Source organism: Arachis hypogaea, chromosome 18 (genome assembly GCF_003086295.3).
Source record: "Arachis hypogaea cultivar Tifrunner chromosome 18, arahy.Tifrunner.gnm2.J5K5, whole genome shotgun sequence".
Taxonomy (NCBI): domain Eukaryota; kingdom Viridiplantae; phylum Streptophyta; class Magnoliopsida; order Fabales; family Fabaceae; genus Arachis; species Arachis hypogaea.
In genome coordinates this window covers 111,758,854-111,774,476 of record NC_092053.1, presented here as the reverse complement: position 1 = coordinate 111,774,476, position 15,623 = coordinate 111,758,854, and the positions used below count along the sequence as shown (strand labels likewise).

Sequence of the window (15,623 nt, the reverse complement as noted above, 5' to 3'; positions counted from 1 at the left end):
TTTAATTTTGGAAACGATTTGATTTTAGAAAATATTTAGTATTAAAATTTAATTTGATATCGAACTCGATTTGATATCGGAATTTGATTTTAAAACAAATTTCGAAAGGACTTGATATTTGAAAACGGTTTGTTTATTGAGAATAATTTACTATTTTGGAAATGGTTCGAATAGGGTTTGAGGAACGGTTTGGTTTGAAACTATTTGAGAAAACCGAGAGTTCTTAATTATTGATTGATGCTGTTGAATGAGGTTGATTTAGATTGCAATTTATAGGATTGGTTGATTGGATTCTGGATTTTGCAATTTCCTTGGGTTGGGTGTGGTTGTTGTAAAAATTGTTATTGGAAGTGATTTGAAAGATTAACAGGCGTTTGGTTTGATTTGGTTGGGACCCGAAAAGTGTGACAGTGTCCGAGTTTTAGAGGTGCTGCCAAAATTTTAAGTTTTATTTGAAGTAATTACTTAAAAAGATTTGTTTTTAAACATTATACGTTTTAAGATTGTTAATGGACGAGATGGAAAGAAGGATGATGAGGATTTTCTTTGAAATATGATTTTTGAATGAATTTGGAAATGAGATTTGGATTGATGAATTATTATGATGTTGAGAATGTTGAAATATGATCTTTGAATTATTCATATGGCTTATGAATTTGAAATATCCGAGATACGAGGTTCTCTGGATTAAGTGCCGTGGCTTGCCACTACGTGTACCAGGTTGAAAACTCGATACTCTATTAACCCTTTGGCATAAGTGTGACTGGGCATTATATAAATTCCCGGGAATGTTACCCCCATTGAGCAATATTGATTATTTGAGAAAAATCTATGCATAGACTCTTGGGGATGCACGTCGGGGGACAGTCTAAGGACAATTCAGACTTATCGGGTTTGCTGGATAACTGACAGATGAGCCTCATCATCCATAGGATAGGCATGCATCATATGAATTTGTATGCTTTGCTTGGGTTTGAACTTATTTTGGTTTGCCTAATTGCTATGCTGTTTGTAACTGCTACTTGAACTATTTGCTGTAACTGCTGCCTACTTGTGCTTTCCTTGTTTGTCTTGCCTGTGTTTGTCCTGGCGTGCTACATTTGAGAATGAACTTTGGTGCTGAGTTAATGATTGTGTTTGATTGCGTGGTTAGTTTCTGATTGAAATTATTTATAATAAAGAAAAGGTTTCGGATTTTTGAAAAATTAGACATTGTTTCTTCGAAAAGGTTTTAAACGACTACCTATTGGTTTTTAAAAGATTCATAAGGCAATGATAATCACTGAACTTGAAAACAGTTTTCTTATTAAGTATCTTCTTATAACAACTTTGAAACTCCGTGGTGAGACTGTGTGGTTAGGTTCTCACCCCATACAGCTTTACCTTTTCAGGAACTAGATGAAGAAGCATTAAGAAGAGTTAAACTGCGTTTGGTTTTATATGTTGTTGTATTAATTGGATTATTTCCTTCCCTCGCCTTTGTTATCACAAGTTTGTAAGAGGGATAGGAGTTGTATGTTTTATATGTATATTGTATTATAAGAAATTATGTAAGGAGTCTTGTATATGAATCTATGCCTGCTTGTTTTTTTTAAGATAAAGTATTTTTTCGGTTTTCAAAGAAATCAGCGATACGGTGTTGTGTCACAGGCTCCTATATTAATATTAAGTATATAAAGTAGTCGTAATACTTCTTTCTATCAGAGTGGTGCAGCCAGAAGCGTGACATTCTGGTAGTGGGGTGTTACATTATGGTATCAGAGCAGTTCATCCTGATTAGAGCCTTGAGAATGGACTGATTATGCTTCATTGAATACTCTGAGTGTTTGTCATGTTGGAGGTTTTGTTCAAATAACAAGAATTAAAGTTTTATGAGCATGACTGTCTATTGATTAATGCTGTTAGCTTATTGTTGCATAACTGCTGATGTTAAGTCTAGCCAACTTAATGTTAAAAGTTATGTCTACGAAGAAGTTAATGGGTTATCATAGATAAAGTAAGATTGATAAGTGATACGATTCATGGGCTTTGAGAGCATTAGCAATTAATTTTGAAGTTAATTCCGTATCGACGTATAATCCTTTAATCGTGCCTAGTATTACCTCCTTCTCTATCATTTGCATTGGAATTCCTTATTCATTATTTCCTTCATGAAATGTGATTGATTTAACTGCCAACCTTATCTTACCATTCATACATTGTCTTTGCTTGGTTTTGTATTCGATTGTTGCTTGAAACTTTTGAGGTATTTATCCTTATCACTGTTAATAGCCATCTTTATAAATTATGTACTCCTTAACTTGATCTTGAATTTATTCTGGTGTCACAAATGATTCATAGATCTCTGGAAACATTAATGATTGATTTTAGCTACCCTCACTTGTAAGCTTTGTATTTCTTTTTAACTGGATAGTGTCAACGGATGTGCTGTGAATCGTGCCATGTTATCTGACATATCATTTATTTCTCTTTTCTTCATTTTGGAATCACTTGCTTGACTACATCTTGAAAGGTAATTTAAATTTTCTTACGCATAATCTAATTGATTGGTTCTTAGTTTTCTCTTTTGATTCTTACAATGTGGTCATCGATTTTAAATTCCTTTACATGAGCTAGGAAAACCCTTGTAGTGACTCGAACCTGCACCGTTGCGATGTACAATAATTTATTTAATCCTCTCGGAAATTTTGTTTCAGACATTTCTAAAGAAGTTTTGATTTGATTTGTTTTCTGTTTTAATGTATTCCTGTAAGTTTGCTTGAATCTTTTGAAATATCTCTCTTAAGAAGTACATGCACAACCCTTTAATTTTAAATAGTTTTGAACTCTGAGAGTTATTGTCATAGCGAACTAATTATGCGGTTTGATCCTTTCGCTCTATGTTCTGTTGTGATACTTTGCGTCTTATAGCATTCTTTTTGAATTTTTACTTAGGATCTTTTAAAGGAATTTTACTTTTATTTTTCTCTATTCGATTAAGCCCACAACTATTCTTTGAAAATCTCAACAAGATTGTCTTTACCTTTGCATGCACTTTCTTATGTGGATTTTGAAAGCTTTTATGTGGTTTGAATACAACTTAAATTTTTCCAACCATACTACAGTCTTCTATGCAAATTCTTACTTGATTATATACTTGAGTATCTTCCAAGATTTTTCATTTTCTCTAGTTAAAATTAACAAGCTTTTTATACCTTATTTTGACTCAAACTTATCTTGGCATAAAGCAACACTTATGTTTCTAAAATTTTCTTTAAGAAACGTTTATCTCGTATCTTCCTTTAAGAAGGTGGAATGATTTTCTTTGTTTTGTCCATTATTAATGGATCTCCTAATTAAGTGTGTTCCATATCATCCGCTTAACATCTTATAAACATTGTCTTGAATCATATTATCATCTCTTTTGCAAACTTTGTATGTCCTTTATTCGGCCTAAATTTGTTTCGGCTAAATATGTTAACTTTTCTTATTTTCTTCGATTCAGATCTCCTAAGAAAAATGTAAATTGACTCTCCTTCTGAAATATTTCATTGTTATTGTGCATTCCTGTTAAATTGCGACTCTATTCATCATTTTGACTTTATGCGAACGTTGCCCTTATCATTTGATTTGCTCTTCCTAGGTATTTTATCCCTCTAAGTAAACTTGAGTGCTTCGGTGTCATATAAGACCCCTAGACATGGGTAACAATATGCTAGTTTTTTAGTACACAGCTTGTTGATGCAAGAAGTAAATTTGGTGAGTTTGAAATGTCGCAGGTTATGGCGTTTGATTTTACACTGATATGTTTGAGCACGTGTCAGGTTGCTAAGTTTTCGAACTAAGATCGATTGTTTAGATTGCCGCATAACAATGAATGAGTTTAAAACCTTGATTGAGATTGAACTAGACTTGGAATACTGGGGATTGGTTATGGCTTCCACTTCTTGAAACTCTTCCATTCCGTTTTTAAACTGGGAAAATGTTTTGATGAAGTATAACTGGATTTTTCTTTTGACTATATGCCAGTTTTATACATGCGTTTGGTTAGTGAAGCGCTTAAATATTTTTACTCATACTTTTTCAAACTTTACATAATCTCTTACAACCTGAAATTGTATTCAAGTAAGATCACATCTATGTTTTCGTTTTTTTTTTTTTACAAATATGTTGTTGTATACTTTTCCTTTGGAATGTAAAATGATTTTCTTAAGTTCTGATTCTTGTAAACGATGCATTCAAAATAGTTTCATTCATACTCGAATCTTGTGGATTGTCTTTGGCCTTAGATTTTCTTTTCTATAAATCGCATACTCCTTGACTCAGCTTGAATTTGTTTCAGACCGTTGTATTGTTTTCTAATCCTCAAGGTTGTCTCTTAAATTCTAGTGAACGTCGTCCTTGTCACCTGACTTTATCTCATGTCATGTAACCTTCTAAATAACTCAGGGATTGCTTTAGAGTCACGTATGACCTTTGGGCATAGCGAATGAAACGTTAGTCTCCTTAGAATGCTGCTCATGAGCGTGAAAAGATGAAGCAGTAAGTGTGTGACATTATAAGGGGTTGTGGTAGTTTTGTTTCTATGTGAAAATTTATAGATGATAGGCTTGTGATCAACTTTTTTTTGGGTTGCGAAGTGATTGATGGAGTTGCAAATTGAAGTTCTGAAGTGGATACGACATTGGTAAGCAAACATTTTACCCGTTGTTTAAATACCAGCTTGCTTTGTAGCCATTTTGCCACATTAACTATAACTTTGCTTTGTGAACGCCTATCTTGTATCTCCTGCCTTATACCATACTTTACTCTTATATTTAAATCTTATAGTTATTCAGTATTTGAACTCTATATGTATAAATATGCTAAACCTTTTTGCTTATCTAAAACGTATTTAGAAAGTAAAGTATTGTTGCTTCAGACCCATGTGACATTTTTGTTTTAAACCACCTTGTAACTTTTGCTTTAGACCACACTTTTTCCTTACACCTATGTTTTACAAATTATTTGATATTTGGAAAATTAATACATATATCTGCCAAGATCTCTCCTTTTTTAAAGTATTCAAAACTATTTTAGAATGCTGTGTATTAAGTTAATTTTTTAGGACAAAAATTTTTATAAGTGGGGTAGGATGTAAGACCTCTAAATTTTTAAAAGTTATTAATTAATTATTTACAATGCATTATATTTATTTAAGACTGTATTTCGGAGATTTTTATATAAAAGTTGAGTAAACTCTTATTTTTTATTTAAAGTTCTTATAATTGAAAAATAGTGAATATTTTATATGCCTTAATTTTAAATATTTATATTTTTAACCTTATTTTATAAATGAAGAAGAATTAATTTATTTGTCTCTAATTTTTATTTAATTAGCATTTAATCGAAACTAATTTATAAATTTGTAATTGAAAGGTATTTTATAGATGGATATTTTATATTTAATTTAATATAATATCTCTTAATTTTATTAAAATTTAACGAAATCCCAATTTGTCCAAAAATTCCTAATTTCACATTTGTCTCAAATTAAACCCTAATCCTAAAAATAAAACACAAAACCCTAATCCCTTCTAACCTAACCCTCCACCGCCACTCCTCACTTTCACCACCTTCACTCCTAGCACACAAAGCCCCTGCCACACTCACCCACGGAAAATCAAAAAGAGAAAAGAGAGGGGAAGCTGCGACTAAGGAAGGGGAGAAGGAACCCTTGCCGCGAGCCCGCCGTCTGTGGACCGTCGCCGCCGGTTGCCGTCGCCATCAGATCCACGTGCCGCCATTGACGCTGTTCAGAGAGGGAAAAAGCACCACGGAAAGGAGAAGCTGCTGTCGCCGAAGCCCTGTGTTACTGCCGTGGAGCTCGTCGCTATCAGATCAGAGAAGGAAGGAGGAAACTTGCACCGCCGTTCATCTTCACTGCCGTCGCCACCATGGGTCTGATGTCGTCGAGCTCGAAGAAGAAAGTGAAAGCGACGCTGAGATTGAGAGAGACAGAGACGGTGCGACGCGAGAAAGGAGGCGAGCCATCACATCACCGTCGCCGAGTTGCGTGCCGTCACCGCTGCGTGCTCCGTCACCGCTGTTGGAGGAGGATGGCCGAGCCTCTGTTGCTGGAAAATGGCGCTGCCAGAGTTCTTATAAATCTATATTAATGCGTGAGATACATTTTTTGTGATTTCGTATGTCTTATGAATTGAATTGAGTTGTTTTGGAAGAATGAGATTATTAGTTTAATTGATAGATTGATCGATTGAGAAAGTTGGGTATTTTGATTAGTTGATTGATGTTGTTAAAGTGTTTTTCCTTGAATTATTGGAAGAGATTTATTATTGGCATTTAGTTTAATTTTGGAAATGATTTGATTTTAGAAAAGATTTAGTATTAAAATTTAATTTGATATTGAACCCGATTTGATATCGGAATTTGATTTTAAAACAAATTTGGAAAGGACTTGATATTTGAAAACGGTTTGTTTATTGAGAATAATTTACTATTTTGGAAATGGTTTGAATAGGGTTTGAGAAACGGTTTGGTTTGAAACTGTTTGAGAAAACCGATAGTTCTTAATTATTGATTGATGCTGTTGAATGAGGTTGATTTAGATTGCAATTTATAGGATTGGTTGATTGGATTCTGGATTTTGCAATTTTCTTGGGTTGAGTGTGGTTGTTGTAAAAATTGTTATTGGAAGTGATTTGAAAGATTAACAAGCGTTTGGTTTGATTTGGTTGGGACCCGAAAAGGGTGGCAGTGTCCGAGTTTTAGAGGAGGTGCTGCCGAAATTTTAAGTTTTATTTGAAGTAATTACTTAAAAAGATTTGTTTTTAAACATTATACGTTTTAAGATTGATTTATTTACCAAAGAAAGAATTATGTTTTGAATTGGGATTGTTAATGGACGTGATGGAAAGAAGGATGATGAAAATTGATGAGGATTTTCTTTGAAATATGGTTTTTGAATAAATTTGGAAATGAGATTTGGATTGATGAATGATTATAATATTGAGAATGTTGAAATATGATCTTTGAATTATTCATATGGCTTATGAATTTGAAATATCTGAGATACGAGGTTCCCTGGATTAAGTGTCGTGGCTTGCCACTACGTGTACCAGGTTGAAAACTCGATACTCTGTTGACCCTACAACGTAAGTGTGATCGGGCACTATATAAATTCCCGGGAATGTTACCCCCATTGAGTAATATTGATTATTTGAGAAAAAGCTATGCATAGACTCTTGGGGATGCACGTCGGGGGACAGTCTAAGGACAATTCAGACTTGTCGGGTTGGCTGGATAATCGACAGATGAGCCTCATCAGCCATAGGACAAGCATGCATTATATGCATTTGTTTGCTTTGCTTGGGTTTGACCTTATTTTGATTTGCCTAATTGCTAAACTGTTTGTACTGCTACTTGAACTATTTGCTGTAACTGCTACCTACTTGTGCTTTCCTTGTTTGTCTTGTCTGTGTTTGTCCTGGTATGCTATATTTGAGAATGAACTTTGGTGCTGAGTTAATGATTGTGTTGTTTGATTGCGTAGTTAGTTTCTGATTGAAATTATTTTATAAGAAAGGAAAGGTTTCAGATTTTTGAAAAATTAGACATTGTTTCTTCGAAAAGGTTTTAAACGACTACCTATTGGTTTTTAAAAGATTCATAAGGCAATGATAATCACTGAACTTGAAAACAGTTTTCTTATTAAGTATCTTCTTATGACAACTTTGAAACTCCGTGGTGAGACCGTGTGGTTAGGTTCTCACCCCCCTACAGCTTTACTTTTTCAGGAACCAGATGAAGAAGCATTAAGAAGAGTTAAACTGCGTTTGGTTTTGTATGTTGTTGTATTAATTGGATTATTTTCTTCCCTCGCCTTTGTTATCACAAGTTTGTAAGTGGAATAGGAGTTGTATGTTTTATATGTATATTATATTATAAGATATTATGTAAGGAGTCTTGTATATGAATCTATGCCTGTTTATTTTTTTTTTAAGATAAAGTATTTATTTCCGGTTTTCAAAGAAATCAGCGATACGGTGTTGTGTCACAGGCTCCTATATTAATATTAAGTATATAAAGTAGTCGTAATATTTCTTTCTATCAGAGTGGCGCAGCCGGAAGCGTGATATTCTGGCAGTGAGAGTGTTACATTATAGTAATAATATGTGAAATTATTCTTTTTCTCACAACTTTTGTATGTTTAATAGTATTTATATACTATATTTTTGGATATTCTATAAATATAATATGGCATAGTAAACAAATTTTATATAATAACTTTTGAATTAAGTATTTAAATATAATTAGTATGAAAATAATTTTCAATAATTAATATTCATTATTAACAGAATATTTACTAAAGATAAAAACTAAATTAAAATAGTACAGACAATGCTAAGATTAAATAAGTATGTGTGAAGTGAAGAAAATACTTTAATCAAATAAAAAAATACTTTTTACATAAATTTATTTTTAAAATAATTTAAAATATTAATTGAAAATGTTATGATTATGTTTCAAAAAATATTTTTATAATATGAAGTATACATAAAATGAAAAAATGTAATAAAAGTTTAATTGTAAAGTGAGATTATAAAAGGAGTTAAGTTAAACTTTAAACAATATGTTTATTTATCCAACCACTTAACTATAATCACCATTATTAAAATTAATTATACCAAATTTTGTTAAAATTGAACTTTAATAAAACTATAACCTACCAACTTAAATGTATGTATGTTATAAAATTTAGGGTTAAGTACGATTTTGATCTCTGAAGTAAGGGCTAAAAACTTTTTTCGTCCTCGACCTTTTTTTCTTACAAAATCATCCATAAAGTTTAACTTATTTTTAAAACCGTCTTTCGGACCAAAATACCCTTCTCCTTTTTCACCAAAATACCTCATTTCTATTCTTCTTTTTCGTTCTTCTCCATCAACAACAACAACAACAATAAAATCACCAGCAACAACAACAATGAAATCAATAACAATGAATCAAAAGAAAAAACAATGAAGCACAAGAACAATAAATCTGAATTTGAATCCGAATCAGGAGCACAAGAACAATGAATTAAAAGCAAAAACAATGAAGCTATTTCTTCTTCTTCTTTTTTTTCTTCTTCTTCAGCAACAACAATGAAGCAGAAGCATAAGCAGAATTGAAAACAAAAGTTGAACCAAAATTGGAAATAGAAATAGAAGCAGAAATTGAAGTAACAGAAGCATCAAAATTAAAAGAACAAAAAAATCAAATGCAGAATTAGAAACAGAAACAAAATCAAAAGCATCAAAATTAGAAACAGAAGCAGAACCAGATGTGGAAGTAACAGAAGTAGAAGAACAAAGAATCAAAATTGGAAACAATGTGATTAATAAAATCAGAATCAGAATCAGAAACTTGTGATTAACAAAACTAGAAACAGAAGCAAAATTGGGAATAAACGACGATGCGACCCAAAGAGGGAGAAACTGCTACCGCCGTTCGTGCATGTCGCGGCCGCTGGAAGGGAGCCTGGCCACTGTCGTCGTCACGGTGGGTTGAAGCCGTCGACGTAAATGCCGCTGCCAGTGGAGTAGAACGCGAGGAAGAGGAGCGGCGAGATTTGGCGGCGAGGACCGAACGACGAGGAGCAGCAACAGCGACGAGGACCGAACGACGAGCAGCAGCGGCGGCGGATTCCTTCCCCTTCTCTTCCCCACCTTCCCCCTCTTCTTCCCTGGAAAAACTCCCCCACCCCCAGCGTGATTCCTTCCCCCTTTTCCTTTAATCCGTTTTTCTTTTCTCTTTTTTATATTTTTTAATTAGGAGTAATTTAATAATAAAAATTAAAATTTTAATAAAAATGATTATTTTAAAAATAAGTTAAATATTAGGGACGATTTTATAAAAAAAAGGTCAAAGACGAAAAAAATTTTCAATCCCTATTTTAACGACCAAAATCGTACTTAACCCTAAAATTTATAATGCTATTAATTTTGATATATAAAACAGGTATCTCAAATAATTTTCAATTATATTACATATGCACAATATATCAGCTATTATATAAAAGTACACATTCGGTGTTATAAAAAAGTTTAATCATGTTATAAAAAAAATTTGGTTATTGATTACTTCATTAAAAAATTGTGTGAAGTATATATATATATATATATAAATACATAATAACTATATTATTCGAATAACAAAATTTTATCACTATAATTAACAATCAATTATATTACACATGTATGTTAAAAATCAATTATCTATATAAAAAATATATTAAAATATAAAATACTCATTAAAAATAAGTTAAACACTACATATATTTATATATAAATATATAATCATAAATTTTATATATAAATATATAATCATAAATTTTTTGTGCGCATTGCATTTTTTTATTAACAATAAACAAAATTTTAATTTAATGATAAATTTTATAAATAAGTACACTAATAAAATTTATTCAATCTTGTAATATTTATTTATTTAAATTTTCAATGAAATTATTTATTTCTTTTATTAATAACAGAACTAACCAAAGCAAATGAGTTATAGCTCAAATGGCATAGACTCTCCTTACTCAATTAAGAGGTCGTGGGTTTGAGTCACATATCTTTCCAAATTTTTTACCAATGAGTAATAGCTCAAATGGCATAGTCTCTCCATACTCAATTAAAAAGTTACGGGTTCGAGTCTCATATCTTTGGTAAAAAAAAAAAAAAGAACTAACCAAAAAAAACAACTAAGAAGCAATTAAGAGAGAAAATAAAATCGTTGTGTACAACGGTGACATTTACATGTGTGTGATTATGCAATGTTAATAATGATGTTAAAATCAATCTGTTAGCTCCACAAAAGTTACATATGACTATATTAAAAACTTAAAATCGATTTTTGTGTGAATACTAGTGCATATTATAGTATAACTTTTAGAAAACTAAATTAATTCACAGATAATATAAAAAAAATCAATTGATATCAAATTAATATTGTTTTCGTCAATTATATATTCTTTCTACACTATTTAAATTAATTTAAATAATTTCTTAATTTTTTTTTTAAAAACTATCTATAAGATCACCAAGATGATAAGCACTTTTTTTTTAACCAGTAGTCTTGAGTTTAAGTTTAAAAAATGAATATTTTTTCTTTATATGTGAAAAAGGGGATTTAAAGAAAAAAATAGTTGGAGACTATAAAAGAAAATTCCCTAATTCATATGTATAGTGACAGATTCAAAAAATTTTGATATACAGTAGAGGCAAAATATATATAACATAATGATAATTTGGATTTAATTAATATGTGTCTTAAAGACACATGACAAGTTTAGTATTAGTGGAAGGTTTTAAATTTTTTTATTTAATAAATGTAAAATAAATACATTAAAACTTAAGTTTTTTGTATTTTCAACAAAAAATATTCTCAATTTATAATTTTAATATGTACCTTTAGAACACAAGATAAGTAAACTCTAATAATTTTTATAATAAAAATATTATATTACATAAAAATCAGCTATAAAATGGTTCATTAACCATTATGTATTTGTGTATAAATATTTTTATTGTTTAATTTATTTTTAATATGTATTTTATATTTCAATATATATTTTATATGGATAGTTACTTTTTATGTATATATAATATAATTATTGTTATAATTATATTTTGTTATTGTAAAATATGATTAGTCTTCAAAGTATATAATTTACAAATTAAAATACTAAATAATAATTTAAATAATAATATATAATTTATAATTCTATTTTTTAGGTTTCATATTTTTAAAAGAATTGAGTAATTTTTTTAACAATTATTTACAAATTCACTTCTCATACAATCAAAAGCCAACTCTCAGTGATATTCATAGCTGAAAAAATTCTTTTAATTAATATAATTACTACAGAAAAAACTAAAACTAATTTTAAAAAAAGATAAATAATATCTTTTGAGTTCATTTTTAAGAAAGAACACTAATCTTATTTAAATTGAGAATTAATCTTTCTAATAAATATCTAATATAAAATTCTTAAATTGATTATTAAGTATCAAAAGTAATGTAAAAAATTATTGTGGGGTCAAATTCAATAATTTAATGGAGACAAATAAATATAGGGTAAAAAACGCAAATGTGCCAAGGTGGTTCGAAATTACCCAAATCAGCCAAATGAAATTTGGATACATCAATCCGCCAAAGAACAAATATATGTAATTCGAATCAATACGATTCGAATTTGATTTCAACGTAGTTCGAATTGATATAATTCGAATTATTCCCAAGTAACGTGCCTAAGTAATTCGAATCAATATGCATTGATTTAATGAAGCATAGTTCGAATTGACTCAATTCGAATTACTAGTATCACATGCATAAATAGGGAGTTCAAATCTACTTTATTCGAATTACTACTGGTTGCTAACTAAGGCTAATTCGAATTGATATGATTCGAATTATATATATATATATATAGTGCGAATGAACTTGATTCGAATTACTATGAAGCAGAGCTCTATATATATGATGTGTACGTGAGTTGCTCTCAATAGAGGGGTTAGATGGCTAGTGAGGATAGTTTTCTAGTGTTGGTTCACCACATAGGATCGATTAAGAGAAAAACTCGATTCGGTGTGAAGTTCACCGATAAGGATCCTCTCTGTATTATCGTGAGGCCTACCACGAGCTATGATGACCTTGTTAGCTCTGTACTGCTGAAGCTTGGTTTGGATGGTCTGAAAAGGGTTAAGAAGTTTTTCTATCGCATTCCAATGACGGTGCTCCAAGATACCGTGAAGTATGACTGTTTCACGATCGGGAGTGATGAGGACTTGCAGGTCATGTATCATTGTCGCCGACAGTTTCCCGAGGTGAGGACACCAGAGCTGTTGGCAAAGTTGGTTGATGTGGTATCCAGCTCGGGGGGTTCGAACCGGAATACGCACACTTTAGCCACGGTGGCCGGTTCTAGTTTGAGACCTGCCGTTGCTTCTTCATCTGTCCCTGCGTACGAGCCACCGACCCAGCCTATCGCCTCCCCTTCGTTTGCTGTTGACCTCAGGGGCAATGTCGGCGATGAGGTTGGTACAGGGGAACATCTTCCGACCTCATTACATTGTGCTACACCGGCTGGTGTTGGAGACGGATTGTTTGATGATCCAGATGACGATGATGTTGAGCCGGATCTGATTATCGATGACAGTGGCGATGACCTCGGAGCGAGTGACCCGAGAGGGGCCGCAGGTGGATCTAGTTCTGGCACACAATAGTACCCACCCCATTTTTCATCATTGGACCTGGATGCCATGAGGCAGGATGGGCTTCCTGGGCAAGCCGCTGGATTTGGCGCTAGAGATGCAGACGGGTCTGCTGGTATGACAGAGTTCCAGGTTGGTCAGCAGTTCCAGGATAAAGATGAGGCCCTGTTGAGTGTGAAGACTTACAGCATCCGCCGAGGGGTACAATACAAGGTAATTGAGTCTGACTATCGCCGGTATGTGGAAAAGTGTTCTGAGTTTGGGAATGGGTGCACATGGTTGATTCGGTTGAGTCTCCGGCAGCGCAAGGGCATCTGGGAAGTGAAACGGTACAACGGACCGCATACGTGTCTTGCCACCTCTATCTCCAGCGACCATAGGAGTTTGGATTATCATGTCATATCGACATTCATTATGCCAATGGTGAGGGCTGATGCATCCGTCAACATCAAGGTGCTCCAAAATGCCACGGCCGCGCACTTTGGATTCAGGCCGACGTACAGGAGGGTCTGGATGGCGAAGCAGAAGGCTGTTGCCGTCATCTATGGTGACTGGGATGAGTCATACAACGAGCTCCCTAGGTGGGTGTTAGGAGTCCAGTTGACCATGCCTGGTTCAGTAGCAGTCCTTCGGACATGCCCTGTTCGAGTTGGGGGACAGCTCGACGAGTCTCAAGCTTATTTTCACAGGCTGTTCTGGACGTTCCCACCTTGTATCGAGGCATTCCGTCATTGCAAGCCGTTGGTGAGTATTGACGGGACCCATCTATATGGCAAGTATGGGGGAACGTTGCTTGTCGCAATTGCACGGGACGGGAACTCCAACATACTGCCCGTGGCATTTGCACTTGTCGAGGGTGAGAATGCTGAGTCGTGGTCCTTCTTTCTCTCTCACCTCCGTCAGCACGTGACACCACAGCCAGGTCTGCTAGTTATTTCGGATAGGCATAACGGCATCAAGGCCGCGCTTGAGTCTCCTGATGGGGGATGGCTACCTCCGGCTGCATACCGTGCATTCTGCATTCGACACGTAGCAGCGAATTTTGCCCTCACCTTCAAGGGCAAAGATGCTCGTAGGCTTCTTGTGAACACCGCATATGCCAAGACCGAAGTGGAGTTCGATTACTGGTTTAACATTCTGCGCTCTGAGAACCCGGCGATGTGTGACTGGGCGAACAAGATTGAGTATTCGTTGTGGACACAGTATTGTGACGAGGGGCGCAGATTCGGGCACATGACGACCAATATCTCTGAGTGTGTGAATTCAATCCTGAAGGGTGTCAGGAACCTCCCTGTGTGCCCGCTGGTGAAGGCCACATACGGCAGGTTGGCTGAACTATTCGTCTGCAAGGGGAGGGAGGCACAGGCCCAGCTGGGTACCGGACAACAATTCAGTCAATACCTGGTAAAGTGTATCGAGGCAAATCTAAAAACGGCTAGGTGCTTCACGGTGACTGTATACGACAGAGATAACTCAGAGTACACCGTGGCAGAGATGACTCCGACTGGTTCGTTCTCACTAGGAAGCTACAGGGTCTCACTGGGTTCTCAGACATGTGATTGTGGATACTTCCAGGCACTTCATTTCCCATGTCCATACGCATTGGCATGCTGTGCCTACTCACGTGTTACTTGGCAGCCATACGTCCACCCGGTGTATCGACTTAGTTCGGTTTTCAGTGTATATCAGATGGGATTCACTCCTCCCATTCCGGAGGGATTCTGGCCACCTTATGATGGGCCGACCGTTATACCGGACCCGAGTATGAGGCGTGCGAGGGAGGGTTGTCCGCGGTCCACTCGAATATGGACCAATATGGATGAAGCAGATCCGAACCGGCCCAAGAGATGTGGGCTTTGTAGGCAACCCGGACACACTCGTCGGAGTTGTCCACAGGCTGGAGGACCCAGCCATGCAGGGTGAAATAAATAGTAATGTCTGGTTTTATGTTCTGCTGCTGTATTAGTTTGATCATCTGTACTTTTTTTTTTAGAAAATGATGTACTAGGTTTGCTAACTAGTCGGTTTTCAGTGCTGAAAAATTCGTCTCGTAGAAGATATGTATGTCAAATGTGTTACTAATAATGAAAATAAGTTACATAAGAAAAATACACATGTTATCACCGTCACTGATACACAATAACGCAAAACCAAAGTCAATGCTGCATGATCTGATGAACTAACGATATAAAATATAACACTGATAACAAAAATATATAACATACAACAAAGATAACAAAATAAAATAGAACATTGATGACGGAAATATATAACATACAACAAAGATGACGATTTAACATATACCACGTATCACAAATCATCTAAATAGGTGCGACCCCGTCCCACAACGACGTGGGACCCGTGTCCTATGACCTCTCTGGATAATGG

At 34.3% G+C, this 15,623-nt stretch overlaps 1 protein-coding gene across 1 annotated transcript; it reads left to right on the top strand.

The window, feature by feature from the left end:
* The first annotated feature begins 13,283 nt into the window (after positions 1-13,283).
* Positions 13,284-15,158, top strand: LOC112770281 (uncharacterized). Its single transcript, XM_025814666.1, has 3 exons — positions 13,284-13,367; positions 13,485-13,732; positions 13,817-15,158. The coding sequence occupies exons 1-3, from the start codon at positions 13,284-13,286 to the stop codon at positions 15,156-15,158; spliced, it is 1,674 nt and encodes a 557-aa protein (XP_025670451.1).
* Positions 15,159-15,623: the final 465 nt, after the last annotated feature.

What these genes read in the sequence shown, in the direction of transcription:
- LOC112770281 (XM_025814666.1), top strand. Translation starts at nt 13,284, where the DNA reads ATGAGGCAGGATGGGCTTCCTGGGCAAGCCGCTGGATTTGGCGCTAGA. An exon ending in CTGGTATGACAGAGTTCCAG is followed by an intron (nt 13,368 to 13,484) that starts GTTGGTCAGCAG and finishes TATGTGGAAAAG; the next exon opens with TGTTCTGAGTTTGGGAATGG. An exon ending in CACTTTGGATTCAGGCCGAC is followed by an intron (nt 13,733 to 13,816) that starts GTACAGGAGGGT and finishes CGAGCTCCCTAG; the next exon opens with GTGGGTGTTAGGAGTCCAGT.